Source organism: Ochotona princeps, chromosome 5 (genome assembly GCF_030435755.1).
Source record: "Ochotona princeps isolate mOchPri1 chromosome 5, mOchPri1.hap1, whole genome shotgun sequence".
NCBI classification, from domain to species: Eukaryota; Metazoa; Chordata; class Mammalia; order Lagomorpha; family Ochotonidae; genus Ochotona; species Ochotona princeps.
The window spans coordinates 32,574,917-32,592,152 of NC_080836.1; the positions used below are offsets into that span (position 1 = coordinate 32,574,917).

General features: G+C 40.6%; 1 protein-coding gene across 1 annotated transcript; it reads left to right on the forward strand.

Annotated features, from left to right (window-relative positions):
• Positions 1–2,604: 2,604 nt before the first annotated feature.
• LYPD6B (LY6/PLAUR domain containing 6B) lies at positions 2,605–13,752 on the forward strand. Its single transcript, XM_058664472.1, has 4 exons — positions 2,605–2,752; positions 7,139–7,237; positions 11,454–11,584; positions 13,050–13,752. The coding sequence occupies exons 1-4, from the start codon at positions 2,638–2,640 to the stop codon at positions 13,212–13,214; spliced, it is 510 nt and encodes a 169-aa protein (XP_058520455.1). The 5' UTR covers positions 2,605–2,637; the 3' UTR covers positions 13,215–13,752.
• Positions 13,753–17,236: the final 3,484 nt, after the last annotated feature.

Below are 17,236 nucleotides of genomic sequence, written 5' to 3' on the forward strand. Positions count from 1 at the left end.
TTTTTACTTGAAGGCCAGAATTAGAAAGGGAGTGGGACAGAGAGAGAGATCGTCCATCCAGTGGTTCACTGTTCAAATGGTCCCCATGGTCAGACTTGGGCTATTCTGAAACTGGGAGCCAGGAGCTTCTTTGGGGTTGCCCATGTGGGTTCAGGCAGCATCCCATATCGGTGCTTGTTCAGGTCCCAGCTGTTCATCTTTTGATCCAGCTCCCTGCCTATTGCCTATGAAAGCAGAGAAGCATTGCTCAAGTCTTTGGGCCCCTGACCCCATGTGGAGGATCTGGAGGGAATTCCTGGCTCCTAACATTGGGATGGCTTAGCTCCAACCATTGTGGCCGTTTGGGGAGTGAATCATCAGATGGAAGATTTTCTATGTCTTTCTTTTTCCCTGTAAATTTAATAATAATAAAATCATAATAATAAAGAACTAAATCTTAAAAGTAATTTAAAAATCTGATGGAAAGATCAACTTTAGTTTCTGTAGTAAACAAATGAAATTTTCTCTGCTTTTTTTTTTTAATGTCACTAGATCTGATTGTGTGCGGAGCAGAAGCACAGTGCCTAAGTTTAACGCTACTGTCATTGCAACGTACTAGCTGGGATTTTTTTTTCTTTACACTGAATGCTTTCTTAGACTTGGCCCCATCATGTGAAGGATGTGATGTCATGGCTACATCTTACCTAATATTTAATTTCTTCTCTATAGCATGTGCTGTTAACCACAGACACAAAACTCGTATATTTTCACAACAGAGGGAAGAAAGATCCGTGGAGTTTATGCACTACTATGATGGCTTCAGGCACGTTGTGTATGAATGACTGTGCATGTAATTCAGAGATCAAAAGGTTTTTTTCCTGGGGAAAAAATCCATAAACTCAGAGACCAGTTGATTCAGCAAAAGAAAATGAGTGCGTCATCATCCAATGTTGTTGAGCTTTAATACTCCAACATTATCACAGAAATGTTATTACAAGCATTACTGTTTGTACACAGTTTTAGGTGATCCTATCTGATACTCACAATTACCCAAGGGAGTGGGCCGAATGAGGATCATTAAGCCACTTTACAGATGAGGAAATTGAGGTTAATGGAATTTAAAGAGCTTGCCTAAGGTCAGAAAGCTATTTAACAGTAGAGCCAGTTCTTGGACCAAAGTCTCTAGCCTCCATGTTACACACTTTTCTTGCTACTCACATCTCTCTATTGTCAAAGCACCTGTCAGGGGGGAAGTTACAGATTTCTTACAACCAGCTCTGTTTGTGGCAAGTAGACTCTTTAGGGCTTAATATGCTGTGTTTTTTTACTCAGCACTCTGTACATATCTGTTTCATGTTTTTCAGTCCTGTTAACTTTGTGAAAGCAATGAGCTATATTTGTAGACCAGGGCTAACATTATAGGTGTTCTGTAACAAGTTCATGGGAAATTATATTAAAAAGTAAGGGTTTCACTTGTACAAAATATTACAATCCATGCATACAAGGGGACTTCATGTGTAGATGCATATTTTGAAAAAGAAAACTATGCATAGATTTCAAAATTGTTTGCACCAAAATATACTTGCCTTTTAATTCATTTTTTCAGAAACCTTTTGAAGTAATCTTAGATTTGAGTTTTAGCTTTTCAAACATGTTTTCTGTTTCTTCTGGAACTTTCTAGCATATTCCCCTTGCATCCACTGTGATAGGAACAGGTGGGGTTGGCATTTCAGAGGTTTTAGCATTTTTATTTAGTTGAAAGAGTGAGGAGAGACACAGAGAATACCTTTCTATCAGCTGGTTCACTCCCCAGATGGCCACAATAACTAGCAGTGTACCAAGACTGCAGCCAAGAGCCAGGAGCCTGCTCTGGGTGTCCCATGTGGATGGCAGGGGCCAGGTACTTGGGCCATCTTCATCTGCTTCTCCTAGAGCGTGAACGTGGAGCTGGATTGGAAGTAAGGCAGCCTGGATAGGAACTGATGCCTGTGTGGAATACTGGGGTTGCAGGCAGTGGCTTTACCTACAATGCCAGTCTCTTATAGCAACTCTTGTCTTACATCTCAGAGTTTGTATGTTCTGGGGTCCAACAGAAACTTTTTCAAAGTGCTTATCTGTTTGCACGGTCTTTGCTGGTGTTACCACCTGTACTGTGTGCTAGATATTTTGAAAGACTTAGAAAATGTCTCAAACCAATGTGTCTTATGTGTTTAACAGGAAATGACAAATAAGTGGTCCAGGCAAACATGCATGGTGTGGAGATATTGGTTTAAGAGATAAGTGATTCACCAAGATGTCAACCAACTAGGCACAGATGGAGGGAGAGAGAAGTGCAACTGGGGTTGTATTGACTGTATTGAACCTGAAAGGCCACTGGCCATCCTGCCAAATCTCTCTAGTTAGTGCAAAAGCCCAATGAAGTGTAGAAGGCAATAGTTACTTAACTTTCATCTGGTTAAAAAAATAATACAGGTTGCTCACAGGTGATGGTCCTGCACAGTGGTGTTGAATCTGAATAATGAAGCTTTCCAAAGAGAAGCAAAACATACTCCAGTTGTATTAGATATGAGGAAACCATAGCTGAGTTTTTGGTTGGTTGTTCTGTTTTGCTTCCCTTGCAGGTATAAGAGTTTGGCCAGTCCAATACACGAGGTCAGGATGCTGCTCCTGTGCCATGCTCTGGTTGTAGCTGTTGTCCAGGTCTTCACTCTCTCAGAGAGTGGGGTGTTTGCCAAGAACATCAACTTCTATAATGTGAGGCCCCCTGTTGACCGTAAGTAGCACCTGCCATGTTATCTTGTGACTGTGGAGCCAGGGGTCTGTCCTTCCCTCTCCCGCCTATTATAGCTTTGTCTCTGCATTATGCCAAGAATAAACCAGAAAATCTTCATCTGTAGGTCTGGATCTGATAACAGACAATTTCCTGTTTTCCTGCTAAAGTCTGAAAGGATGCTTTGTTTTTTGTTTTTTAAAAAATTGTTTTGAGCACCATTGCTAATCATGGTTTTTTTTCCCATAAAATTTATTTGTATACAGAGAGGAGAGACAAAGAGTTTCCTTCTGTTGGTTCACTCCCCAAGTGACTGCAACATTGTTAAGCTGATCCGAAGCTGGGAGCCAGGAGTCCACTCCTGGTCTCCCATGCAGGTACAGGATCCCAAGGCTGACAGCCATCCTCTACTGCTTTCCCAGGCCACAAACAGGGAGCAGGATGGGTAATGGAGCAGCTGGTACAGGAACCAGTGCCCATATGGGACGCCTGCGTGTACAAGGCGAGGATTTAACCACTAGGCCGTTCTGCCAAGCCTGCTGATCATAGTTTTAGTGGAGGATCTTCAGCGTTCTTCATTGACCTATGTTGAAAGCTGCTAGCTGTAGTTTTCTACATAAATGATAAACTGATTACTCCCAATGGTCACTGATTACCTTGAAAATAGATTATTGTCTTGAAGTTTGGAGAGAAATATTACCTGAATTTTCGTGACTATTGCATATACTTATCATTAGTAAAGGTTATATAAAATTCTATTCATTGCTAATAGTTTAAAAAGAGAAAAGTGAATATTGCCTGCAATGTAGTATGTATTCATACAGTTTATAATACATGGGTAACCCCCCAAAGCTTGAAGACAAAAAGAGCTAGAAAGGTAAGTTATTTTGCTACAAAAATTTTGAAGTTCATGCATGCAGAGATTTTTTTGTAATTTGCATTCTTGTGAACTTTTTAAAGACTACTTGAATGACTGGATTTCAATTTGCTTTGTGCCAAAATAGGTTCATTTTTTAATTCTGATTTTCCACACACTCTTTGAAAAAACTTCATGTGTTTATATGCTTTGATCATTGGCCATTCTTTCTCTTTTTTTCAGATAAGTAAAACTTTCTTGATAAATTTTATTAGAAATTCTTGAAGTAAAAAAGTATTTGGAATGCATGTGAAAGCATTTAGTTCTCACACATGGAAAAGTTGAAGAATGCATTAAAAATGCATTCCTCCAGAAATTCAGAATCAGGAGGATGAGAGGGGGAATATTTTTTTCCTCTTCCTTTCTCTGCTTTCTTTTTTCATAAAGCTCCTGATAATCTACCAGTGTCTATCCTAAATAAGTCTGTCAACACTGTTCTTTCCTTTGTGTTTCCTTTATAATTTTGGCCACTCAGTTATGGGTGCAATTTTAAACATTTGTGGGGAGCTGGAATTAAAAGATAAATTTATTTCTGTGATAAAAAGTTTGAAATCCATTAATTTTTCTTGCATAATTAACATACTCCATGAACTTACAGAAGACCTTTTAAATTCCTGGACTTGAAAAATTTTTCTTACACCATCAATATATTTACCTTTTAATTCAATTTTCCATAAACTTTTTAAAGTGCCCATATGCATGTGTGTATATATGTATGTTGTTTACATATATATACCTATACATATGCCCCATGCATATACATCTCGATTTACCATTCATTATGAATTCTAAGTTGGTAATTATTTTGTACTGATGGTTGAAAAGCATGGCACGTTTTTTCCTGACTTGTAATTTCTACAAATTTTGAACTTTTTATGCCTAATAGAATGTTAAATGTTTTAAAATTTTTATTTGAATGTAAAGAAAGAATGCTTCGTTCAATGATTCAATCCCCCAATGTCTGCAATAGCCGGGTCTTGGGGTGGAGACTGAAGCCGGGAGCCAAGACATCAGTCTGGGTCTCCCCTGAGGGAGGTCGACACCTAAATTCTCGAGACATCATCTGCTGTCTCCAGGAGCAGTAAGCTGGAACCAGAGGTGGAACCAGGCAGCTGGATGAGGGGTACAGGCTTCCCAAGTGGCATTTTACCATGCCAAATGCCCATTTCAAGCCTAGTACAGTGTTATGAGGGCAAAATCATCATTCTAAAGAGGACAAAGCTAATATGTATTCATTAGAGAAAATCTGTTAGAGATAGGAAATGTATACTAGAAAAGAAAATGTAGGCATAATTTCAAGGTTCTGAAGGATCCTTCTTCACAATTTGGAATATTTCCTTTCAGTGGATTTTCGCATATGTATGCTTAAATATGTGACACTGAGATCATATAAATTTAGTTGACATTAATCTCTCCCCTTTACACCATTTTTGAATATTTTCCCCAATATAAAAATATATTAATGCTTTTTAAATTAGTAAAACTCATGTGACTGGTCAACAATGTGTTTACGGGATCTCTGTGTTTCATATCAGAAAAAAATAATCGAAGCCAGCATTGTGGCGTAACAGGTGAGCCTCTGCCTGTGATGCTGGCTTTCCCATATGTTTCTTGGCTGCTCCACTTTAGATCCAGCTCCCTGCTAATGGCCTGAGAAGTGGGAGACCTGGATGAAGACCAGGTCGTGACTTTGACCAGGCCCAGCCATTGCTGTTGGCAACCATTAGAGGGCTGGGCCAGAAGATAGAAGGTTCTCTCCCACTCTCCTTCTCTCTCTTCTCTTGGGTGGGCATTTGCTTAGCAAGTAAGATGCTCACGTAAACATATTGGACAGGCTGGGTTTGAGCTCCTTGTTTGAGCTCCTGATCCCAGCTTCCTGCGAATGCAGATCCTGGGAGGGAGGCAGCATTAGTAACTCAAGTAGTTGAGTTCTTGCTACCCATGGGAGACACCGGGTGAAGCTTCCAGATCCCAGCTCTGACCTGGCCTAATCCCTGGACATTGTGGGTGTTTGAGGAGTAAATTAGTAATGGAAACACTATGTCTCTGCCTCTCAAATGATAAGTAAAATTTTAAAAAAAGAAATACGCATTAAATAATTCTTCACTGAGAAATTTTTCAAATGCTTTTTTCTATTCAATGATCTCAGGGTAGATTTTCTGTCATTAAAATTACTAAATCCAAAAGGTTGTGCTCATTTAGACTTTAACTGCTAACCTGGCAGCACAAACTATAAAGGATTTTCAGACTGTACTGATTGACTAAGTGAAGATGAATGCCATCACTTACAAATTTTAGTATACGTTCTGCTGAAACGAGCACCCATCGTTTACAAATTACCTAGCATCCTTCTCTGTGTAGGACAAAACCGATCCACATTCCTTGATACTTGATTTAATTCCTCTGAACCATGAGTATTGATACTTTGCTCATATTACACAGTTCCTGCATGTCCTGTCCTGTATCTGGAATGGCCACTGCTGCCTGATTTGTACCTCAGCTTCTGGTTATGAGACTGGGATGACTGGGATCTTATTGTCCTGTTTGTTTCATTTCCCAAAATGGGAAAACTGGGAAGGTTCTATATGGTAGTCTATATAAAATTCTTTGTTGTTCATTAACAAAACAAGATAATATCCTCCCCACCACAACAAAACCAAAAGAAACAACAATCAAAAAAAAAAAAAAACAAAGGAAAAAAGGAATGAAGACAAAAGGAACAAGCTAGTCACTCTCAGTTGAGGCTGCTAGCCATTCAGAACTTCTTTTCTGCAATATCCTGGGCTGAGTGTTTGCACTTAATAATTGTTGTCATTATCCTACTTGTATTAAATGTTGATTCCTGGTGCAGATTTAATGTTGTGGTCACTGACATACATCAGAAGGGATTACTTGTTTGAGGTTAACTGTAGCTAAAATGGAAGTCCAGAGGAATGGTAAGCAGTATGATTTGATGTGTGTGGGACTTCATTAGTTACCTTACTTACAACTTCCCACTTAACTCCTTATACCTTTGCTAAATGGCTGGGAGGGGTGTTCATCATTATTATAAATCTTATTTTAGCCTAGAAGTTAAAAATCACACACTGATTACTGGGAAAGACCAAATTCAAATTCAGGATAATCTTGACTCTAGTCATTTTCAGGGATCAAATTAGGGTTCTAATTCTAGTACGCTTGTCCAGACTCTCAACTCCTCCTTTATCCCCAGATTATAAATTGTAACAGAATAATCCATGATTTTTCAAAGTGGCTGGTGTAATCACTTTTATCACTTTACAGTGACAATTCATAACAACAAGAATTTAAAGAAAAGGGAATGAAGAAAATGTCCTAAATCCTGATGGAGAAGTGTAGGCTGATGCTTTGTAACTTTATCTCTTGTGTGTTGCTAATTCTGTGCTATATTTGATAGTTGAAATTTTTTGTGTGTGTTTTAATCTTTCTTTTTAACTTTACATTTTTCTTTAAAGCGACACCATTTCCAAACAGCTTCAAATGTTTCACCTGTGAAAATGCAGGAGACAATTATAACTGCAATCGATGGGCAGAAGACAAATGGTGTCCACAAAGTAAGTGTGCTGAACTTGAAGATGTCTTCTAATATCATTTGGTTTAGTTCTCTCTTGACTTGTCCAGAGTAGAGATAGCTTATCTAACAGGCTAGGTTTCTTCCTTGAAGTACATTGACATCATGTTTAAGCAGTCATATGCTTTAAGAAATATGTTGTTAAACAATACTGTTGTTGCACAAACATTATAATGTGTACTAAAACAAATCTAAATGAATGGTCTATTACAGACTTAGGCCATGTAGTATATAGCCTTTGACTCCTCAGCTACTAACTGATACCTCCATAATTGTACTGAACATCGTTGGTGATTATAAAATATTTGTTTATGTAAACATAGTAAAGGTACATTGAAATATAGTATAAAAGATAAACTTCAAAATGACACAGTTGTATAGAGCACTTGCCATGAATAGAGTTTGCAGGATTGGAAGTTGCTGTGGGTGAGTGAATGAGTGAGTGTAAGTGAATGTGAAGGCTAGGACATTATTATATACCATTGCAGACTTCATAAATACTATACATTTAGGCTAAATGTGTAAAAACAGATGCTTTTGTCAGTAAGTTAATATCAGTTGCTTGTAATTCTGTTACAAATTTAAAATTTTTAAGCTTTGACTTGTAAGAATTAGCTTAAAATGTAAATAGCATAATAAAATATCTATTAATGTATAAAATATAATAAAATTTAAATACAAAATAGTTTTACATCCTTATACTGTATGCGTTTTTCTGTGTTTTTGTTTTTAACTTTTGTGTTTTAAGCTTTAAAAAAAAGAACACTCAAAATTGGATATACACAAACACATTAAACTAGGCCTACACAGGGTCTGGATCATCACTATCGCTCTCCTCTGCTTTCCCATCTCATCCTCCAAGCAGGTCGTTAGGGCCAGAAGCACATATGACACCATCTTCCCATGTGACAGCACACCTTCTGAGCACCTCCTGAAGGGTCTGCTCGAGGCTCTTGAAGAAGACTACTCTATCTTTTGTCCAAACATTTGCTTGGGCTGTTTGTGTTTTCATCACAGAGTCAATTGTAAGCACAGAACACACCATCAGTTTCCTGTTAGCCTGTTAGAGAGCCTTTAGGTGTTGGAGTCCATAGTTTCCTTCTCTCAGGTCTCTTTTTTCATCCAAGTGGTAATTTGATTCTGTCATTGTAGCGATGGGTTGGTCATTGATTTAGTCTTCTGTTATTTTACTGGGATGTTCTTCACATTTGCCTTTGGTTTTTGTGGGCACGATTCCTTTTCTCTGTCGAATATCTTTAAATATCATTTATAGTGCAGGTTTGGAAGAGGCATATTCCTTTAACTTTTCTTTACTGTGGAAGAATTTTATTTCATTTTCAAACACAAAGGAAAGTTTTGCTGGGTACGTTATCCTGGGCCGACAATTTTTTTCTTTTAGAATCTGGAATATATGACTCCATTCTCTTCTTGCCTGTAGAATTTCCTGTGAGAGGTCTCCTGTGAGTTTAATTGGCATTCCTTTGCGTGTCAGTTGATTTTTTTTTCACATACACATTTAAGGATCTTTTCCTTATGTTCGATTGAAGAGAGCTTGATTATCATGTGTCTTGGTGAAGATCATTTTTGGTCAACCCTATTGGGAGTTCTGTGCCCCTCCTGGATCTTGTTTCCCAAGTCTTTCTCTAGATTAGGGAACTTCTCCTTTATTATTTCATTAAATACATTTGCAAACTCAGCTTCTCTTTCTGCACCTTCTGCTACTCCTATAACTCTTATATTTGGCCTTTTAATGGTGTCTTTGAATTCTTGAATACTTTTTTTTGGCCTGGTCCAACTCTGCTTCCAGCTTTTTGTTTGTTTGCCCCTGGTGACAGGAAATACCTTCTAATTTTGACATTCTTCTGCTTGCTTCACTCTATTTTGGAGACTCTCCACTGTACTTTTCATTTGCTCCACTGTATTCTTCATTTCTGATATATCAGCTTTCATTTGATTCATTTCCAGTGTGATATACCTTGAATGCCCACTTTATGTGCTTCTTGTTGTTGATAAGAAGTTTTATAACAAGTGTTTTGAATTCTGTATCCCCCATTTTCTCGATGTCTTCCTCAGTGAACTCTGAGGTTAGCAAAGGGTTTTGCTCCTTTGCAGGGAAGTCTTAAGTAATATTCATTGTGCCTCTGTCTCTTCTTTTGATTTTGGTCATTGTACTTCTGGTTAGCAGAGTGTTCTCTCCTTGGGGCAGATTTCTAACCTCTGTCACCCAGAGGTCTACAGTTCAATTTTACTTATCGCAGTTAGCACATGGCTCTTTGTTTGCAGTCAGTTGTGCCACTCCCTCCAACGAGTTCCAGGTCTGGGTTCTTATGTTAGATTTCCACCATGGTCTCCATAGCCCCAGCTCCTGGCTCACCAGCCTCCCCTTCCTGTGATACCATGCTGAGGCTGCACTGTTGACTGTACAACCTTTCTTCCACTTTCAGTTGGAGCAGGTCCTAGGATTAAGGAGACACCAGGAGTCCTATTTAGCTAAATTGTTGTTTTTGGTGATCTTGCTGGAACCTGTTGGCCATTAGGTGTGAGGGCCACATGGACCTATTTTCACCCATACAATGTTGTAGTCAGTATTATTTTCCTGTGAGACCAGTGCAATGCATGGAACTCAGCAAGTTCTCACCGAGCTCAGTGCTCTCCCCACAGTCTCAAAACCCTTGCTTTGGTGCATGATGCAACATTACTAGAGTTCTTAATCTGCTGGCCATCAGGTTTGATGGCTGCCCGGACTTGTCTTAAATGGAACCTGTAGGATGCCATGTTATTGCAGTTCACTGAGCCAGAAATGGGTTCACTCCCAGCTCAGTGCATACGCAGTCCTGCCCCATTACCCTTGCCTGCTTAAATAAGATGACGCCCGATTCAGCTGTAGGAGGCAGACTGGGCTATGAAATCCTCCCTGTTCTCACGCGGCTTGTTTGGGACCTGCTGCTTTGTCTCTGCTACTGGTCAAGTCAAACAGATGAGCAGGATGGGCAGTTCTTTGTCTGGGTTCACCTCTGGATCCCCCAATAAATGTCACTTCCCACTTTGTTCCTGGTGGAGTTCTGGCTGCCAGTGGAGTTCAGATCACCATTTGCCGAATGCTGCAGGGGTATCAGTCACTGCAACACCACACCATTGTGTCTGTCAGTCTCCGGCAACCCCTCTGCTGTTTCTCTGTTCTCTTCTATTTCCTGGAATGTGCCCTGTCTGCTTCACATTGGTTAATATTTCTATCTGTTTAAATGTGTCCTTAGCCTATTCTACCATCTTGATTCCTCCAGATAAATGGTTTTTTAATATATGGGTTTATTTGGGAGACGGACCTTTATTCCCTGATTTGCTTCATAGTGGCCAGGGTTCATCCAGCTGCAGCTGAGGCCCAGGAGCTTAATCCATATCACCCACATGGGAGGTAGGAACACAGTTATTTGAGCCATCACTGCTGCCCCCGAAGGTCTACAGTAGTAGTAAGCTCAAATGAAGAGTGGAGCTAGGGCCCAGCATGGTAACCTAGTGGCTAAAGTCCTCACCTGGCCTGCACCCTGATCCCATGTGGGCACTGGGTCTAATCTGGTGGCCCTGCTTCCTATCAAGCTCCTTTGCTGTGGCTTGGGGAATCAGTTGAGGACAGTCCAAAGCCTTGGGACCGTGCACCCACACAGGAGACCCGAAAAAAGTTCCTAGCTTTGGATCAGCTCAGTTCTGGCTGTTGCGGCCACTTGGAGAGTGAATCAGCAGACAGAAGATCTTTTGTTCTGTCTCTTCTGTCTATATATCTAGTTTTTCGATAAAAATATAAGAAATAATCTTAAAAAAAAGAGCTGCAGTTGAACCCAGCTACACTGGGACATGGGTGGTATTATAACTAGCATCTTGATTACTATACTAAACAGTGTCCCCGAGACCTATGATTTTGATAAAGAGCTTGCACAGTTTTTCTCAGCTTTAGTTGGACATCAAAGGATAAATACCCATTGATGTTCACTTTTCAAAACACATATGTTTCAGAAGTTGAAGTCTTTTCATAAACAGAGCCTAGAAACTTAGAGGTCACTGCTGTTAAATTCCTTGCTGAAATACCTATGTCATCCTTAATTTTAGTTTCTAAGTTAATTTTTTAAGAGACTGTTCAGGTGTCCCTCTTGCTATGAATGTGAGAAATGATGAAGCTTTCTCCTGTCTGGTTTTCTCTTGCCTAGATACACAGTACTGTTTGACAGTTCACCACTTTACCAGCCATGGAAGAAGTACTTCCATCACCAAAAAGTGTGCTTCTAGGAGCGAATGTCACTTTGTGGGATGTCGCCACAACCGAGATTCTGAACATACGGTGAGAATTGTGTGTCTGTGAAATATCTGTCTCAGATTTCATGGCAGTGATGGTAAACTATCCATTCAGGAAGAGACAGGAGGGATAATTCATATGTTGAACATATTTATCCTGTGAGGAAGGATTTCATCACAGTGATGAAAAGGAGACCAAGAGGGACTTCTTCACTGAGCTATGATGTCCCTGAAAATAAATGAGAATCCTGACTCCCTGAACTGGACCCTAAACTTGAACTTTGCTTGGAAGCTTGGAAGCACACCACGCATAAGAGAACAGCTGGAACTCCAGAGCCCAGCTGAGCTGCTGTTTTCATGGATGGCAGTTCCCAAGCACAATTGCACAAAGAAGCTGGAAGGCGGAAAGAGGCAGTGACAGCACTTACTGAGAAAACCTTGTCCCATTGGCCACTTCTACTTACATGAGGACATGAGAGACTGAAAGATTACTCTTAGTCTATTACAGTGAACCACAGATATATGTTTAGATCAATTGATCTGTATAAGATTCTCATTTTATCACTCCAAATAAGGTTTTACTCCTTTATATGTCTAGAATCCTGAAATGTCTAGAAATTATTTGAAAGCATATTTGTTTCACGAGGTTTTGGAATCTGACATAGATGATAAGCATAGAAAATGGTTCTATGGCATCAGCTCTGGCTACACAGCACCTGGGTTATGCTTATGAGAGGTAGTAGGAAGCCATCCAGGCTGGTTGAACCTCAGAATAGGGGTTCTGGATTTCAGGAGTTTTTTTTTTTAAGTTTTAAAATGTTTAAAAGGGTGATTTCTAAGTGTCGCTGAGGGGGTGTGAGAATCACTGATAGAAATGCTTGGAGCTGATGTTTTTATCTTACTTGGCCGTCCTGGAAGTCTCTGTGAATGCCTGGGTATTAGACTGAAGAATCGTATGAGGTACACATTGGTCTTATGGTAAGAGATGGTTTCCCCTATACCTTATGTTCTTAGGCCTAAAACCTTTCCATCACTCCGCAGCCATAATTTACAGGCTTTCACTGCTGTAAGCAGGTGTGACCATAGACAATCTTGAGCCATTATCACCTGCTAACAAGCAGCACTGAGAGAATCTCGATGGCTAACCCAAAATGTTCTTAGCTTTCATTTTCCCCTTACAGGTTCATAGATGTTTTGACTCCATCAAATAGTCATATTCAGTTTCCCTTCCTTTTGTTTGCCTCACTTATACTTGGGTTTGACACAGATGAGCCACAGTCAGGATGAGAAGGATCTCAAGATGAGATCTCAAGAAGGAGTCCTCTCCCTTGACCCCTTGTGGGCAGGACAGCGAAGAAGGCAGGCAGGGATCTAGGAGACACTCAGCCCTGGAGAGCCAACTCTTGTTGTCTGTCTGCAGATAGAGCTGACATTCCATTTCTCTCTGTTTCACCCCGTCCCTTTTTGCCTTGTTTTCTTCTCTCTCCCCTCTCCACTTCTGTCTGTCACAGGAGTGTAGGTCTTGCTGTGAAGGAATGATCTGCAATGTGGAATTACCCACCAACCACACTAATGCAGTCTTTGCTGTGATGCACGCTCAGAGGACCTCCGGCAGCAGTGCCCCAGCGCCCTACCTGCCAGTGCTTGCCTGGGTCTTCGTGCTCCCCTTGCTCTGAGACTGCCCTTCCACAGAGAGGCAGAGACAAGCCCTCTGAAGCACAAGACCCACATGGTGTGAACAGCGAACTGTGGAGTCAAGGTCAATCCTGCATGCACGTGGTGATGAGGGCACCTGGAACCCAATGCAAAAGCCAGGAGTTTGCCTCATTCATATGCTCTCTCATGAGGCAAGCATGGAGAATGGAGATTGGCTAACCTTCAGCCTTCCTGGTCACAGCCGCTGCCTCTGTCCCGGTTCTGAGGGGAGAACCCTGCCAATGGCTCTGACAGGTTTCAATAGCATGACTCCTCCCTGCCTGCCTAAGCCTGGAGCTGAAAGGACTTCCTGATCTTGTGGACTCATCAAGAAGCTACTGGGTCAGACTCTCTTGTTTCTTCAATTAGGTTGGAGTATCTGTAAAACCTCACCCTTGCTGACAAGAGAGTGCTGACAAAGGCCCCAAGAAGAGGAGCCCTTGCTGCGGAATGAATATGAAATCCATTTGTGATGTGTGTGTGCATGTGAGGGGAGGGGAATAAAGCTCTTAAAGTGTTGGTGTTCTGGTTCTCCTTGCCGGACATGAGGGTTACTGGTGTTGTGCAGGAGGTCAGGGACGCTGTGGGTGACACAGGCTGGCTTTGTGGATGAGATTCTGTGCCAAAGTAGCTTAGTATTTTTCTTCTTCAGGAAGACACTTTTGATGGTGCTAAATGGAACCGTAGTAAACTAGAATGATGAAGACATCTCCCTACGTAGGAAGGATAACACATTATCACATGACACAACCTCAGCTACAATAACTTAAAGAGCCATAGTCCCCCCCAAAAAAGTGCAAAAGGGTCCTCTGCCCCATGCAGTTTCTGCCCTCTGTGTGAATGTCAGGCCTACCAAGATATACTTCCCAAACACACGCAGCTGTGCTTCATCCCATTGTCTCCTTCTCTTTGGATTTGGTGTGACACAATCAGAATCCCAAAGGAGCATCATCTCATTGTTTCTAGCATCCTGATGTCCTGCCTTCCCATATGGGCCTTTATGTACTCTACACTTGTGTATATAATAACTTGGTGGAGTGACTTTTTCTTCCCTGATTAAGCATGTACCCTTGGAATGCTGAGTGCTTTACAGAACCCATTCACAATGCTGTTCCTGATCCAGAGACTCGCCTATGACATGGTTTGGCCAACTGTGGCCCACTGGCCAGATCTGTTCCACCATGTGTTCTTATGTATAAAGGTTTGTTAGTCCACAACCCTGTCCATTACTTATATGATGTCTGTGTCTCCTTTCATGCTACAGTGTCAGGATTGCATGGATGTGACCAAGAATGAGTCTGAAAATTTGCTACCTTCTTGTTACAGAAAACATTTGCTCACCCTAAGGTACATGATGTCAAGGTTGCCTAAGGAGGAAGCCACTTTCTTTGCAGGACCTGGAACTGTGATGCCAGTGGTGGTCGTTCAGCCAGGGCAATGGTTTCTCATATCACTTTCATTGTTGTGTCTTGCAGCAGTTTTTCAACTTTTTTGAAAATTTGATTTATTTGAAAGGGAGAGTGAGTGTTCAGTGATATTCCACTCCCAAATGCCCAAAATATCCATGATTGGACCGAGCTAAAGCCAGAAGACAAAGACTCTATTTGGATCTCCCATGTTCCTGACAGGGGCCCAGAGATTTGAGCCATGAATACCTGCTGCCTCCTATAATGTGCTTGAGTAGGAAGCTAGACTCAGAAGTAGAGTGGAGACTAGAACCCAGGCATTTCTGTATGAAATGCTGGCATCTCAAGCATGTATTAACCACTGAGCCAAACTCCTACAACCCATGTTTGGTTTGTTGGGTTTATTTGATTCTCTTAGTTATATGCTGATGTCAGGGGCTACATTTGTGTCTCTTGTCCTTGACATGTACTGAGAACATCTCATGTTAAGGCTCTTAAGCTTCCCGTAAAACAGGGAGGGAGTAGACATTATTATTTCCCTGTCTGTGACCCAACCTTAGATTCACCTGGAAGCAGCAGTTGGAAGCCTGATATAGATTCATCCCACCTTTCATTCACTTGATGTATTTGCATTTTCATAGCTTATGGATGTTCCAAATTAATTATATGTAGCTTCACTTGGAATATTTTAATAGTATCTTTGGAGTCTTTTTATTCCCCAGGGTTTCTTTTGACTATATAATTGATGAATTGTTGGGTTAAAAAAACATTAGCAGATAGTAATTTTTTTCCTGATTTTGTTTCTGCTGTCTAGATTAATGAATTTTCCTTTGTGAGGTGTGTGTGTTTGTGTGTTTCTTAGGGAAACACTCTAATTTTCTCTTGTTCATTCCATATTTCATGTTTGTATACTTCTACTTTTTGCTCACTCCCTGGAGTGTTTTAAAAGGTGGCAATGTGAGAACCAGGAACCAAAGATATTCCAAATAAAAAAAAGAGGATGCCCCATTACATTTGAACTTCAGATTTAAACAGCAATTGCATCTCTTTTCCAAGTAAATTATTCACAGACTCACAAATATGGCTCACCCAAAGATATGGTTTCAAATCCTCGAAGTAAATCATCCCATTCTAAGTAAATTTCTAAACAAATTCCCAGGGCATTCTAGAAACAATAATGTAATAGATCTGAGATAATGCCCAACCCTCACCCCCAAAGCTAAATGCTGAAATTAAGATATAGAAAGCTACCAGGGCATTGGTTGGGGGCTGAGTCAGGCATGCTAGCTCTTACCTAACAGGATCCTTCTTTCTGAAACCCAGTCATGACTACATGATAGAAACGTGAATAGGTGATAAAATACACAGCAGAGGTATGCTTTGCAAAGTGAGGTCCCTAGATCAGCAGAGTCAGCATCATTTGGAAGCTTATTAGAAAAGCAAATGTGCAAACTGCATCCCAGACCTACTGAAGCAGCAACTCTGAGAATTTCATCTGTGCTCTAACAAGGCCTCCAGGTGCTTCTGATGTACGTACAAGTTCAAGGACCACTGGACCAGAGAAGAGCTTCCTACATGTCTTTAGTAAATGGGTCCGTCGTGACTGCCTGAGAATCCCCCATGGATCTTGTGTTAAAATAAAAAAAACCCACAATTATGTTTCTGAGCCTCAACTTCAAAAATCAAATATTCGTTATAACTAGAGTGAGTTAGAAAAGCTGCAGTTTTTACAAACTGAAGTGATTCTAGTAGAAGAACACTTTGTAACCCACCAAATGAAAGAATAAAAAATGAAGGTGATATTTCTGATTGGAGCCAGGTTTTTATGACCAAACCTTGAGTCTCACCTGAGAGCCCGAGGCACACTCAGTTGACAAAGCCAAATCCAATCACTGGAAGGTGTGGAATTTTATTCATTTATATGTTTGTTTTAGTCTTCATAGGGAACTGGAACAGTGAGGTGTTCTAGACTTCAGGCTAATTTGTTCCTAATGAATAAGAAAATGATAAATATATCACAATGTTCAATGAAAAAATTGAGTATGGGGGCAAGACAGAAGGGGAATGTGCAGGTTTCTTGGTATAGAGAGACAAGGGGATTAGCTAAAAACATGAAGAAGGTTCTGAAGGAATGGCCTGTCACATGTCTTTTTTTCAGGTCTGAGTGAAGTTAGCTAGCAGCAACTACAAGCATTATTGTTCATGCAACATGAATTTTGTCATGTGGGTCCCTGGAGAAACTATTTCATGGGACAGGAGGTGAGTTGGTTTCTTTGTCTCCATGGGAAAGAGCTTGTCAAACCATGCAAAGCATGAAAGAAGCAGTGAAGACTTGAACGGTGAGCTATGATGTGGAATCTGAAAAGTATATTTTATGTTAAGGGAATGACTTAACTCTAAGGCAAAACTTTTTGTGACATGTAGGTTGTCAACTAACAGAGGCATACTCTGACCTTTGGCCTTGCATATTTTATTTTCACCCAATTGGTTGTTGTCTGCTGTGTGATTTGTAGAGTGTTACACTGTGAAACTGGGTGTGTCTGGGTGCAAATTATGCCAGAAGACCAAAGCTGATGAATGGACAAAAGTGAAAGTGA

Excerpts from the sequence above, each read along its gene's own strand:
- LYPD6B (XM_058664472.1), top strand. The coding sequence starts at position 2,638 with ATGCTGCTCCTGTGCCATGCTCTGGTTGTAGCTGTTGTCCAGGTCTTC. Across the intron at positions 7,238-11,453 it reads AGACAAATGGTGTCCACAAA|ATACACAGTACTGTTTGACA; the intron begins GTAAGTGTGCTG and ends TCTCTTGCCTAG. Across the intron at positions 11,585-13,049 it reads ACCGAGATTCTGAACATACG|GAGTGTAGGTCTTGCTGTGA; the intron begins GTGAGAATTGTG and ends TGTCTGTCACAG.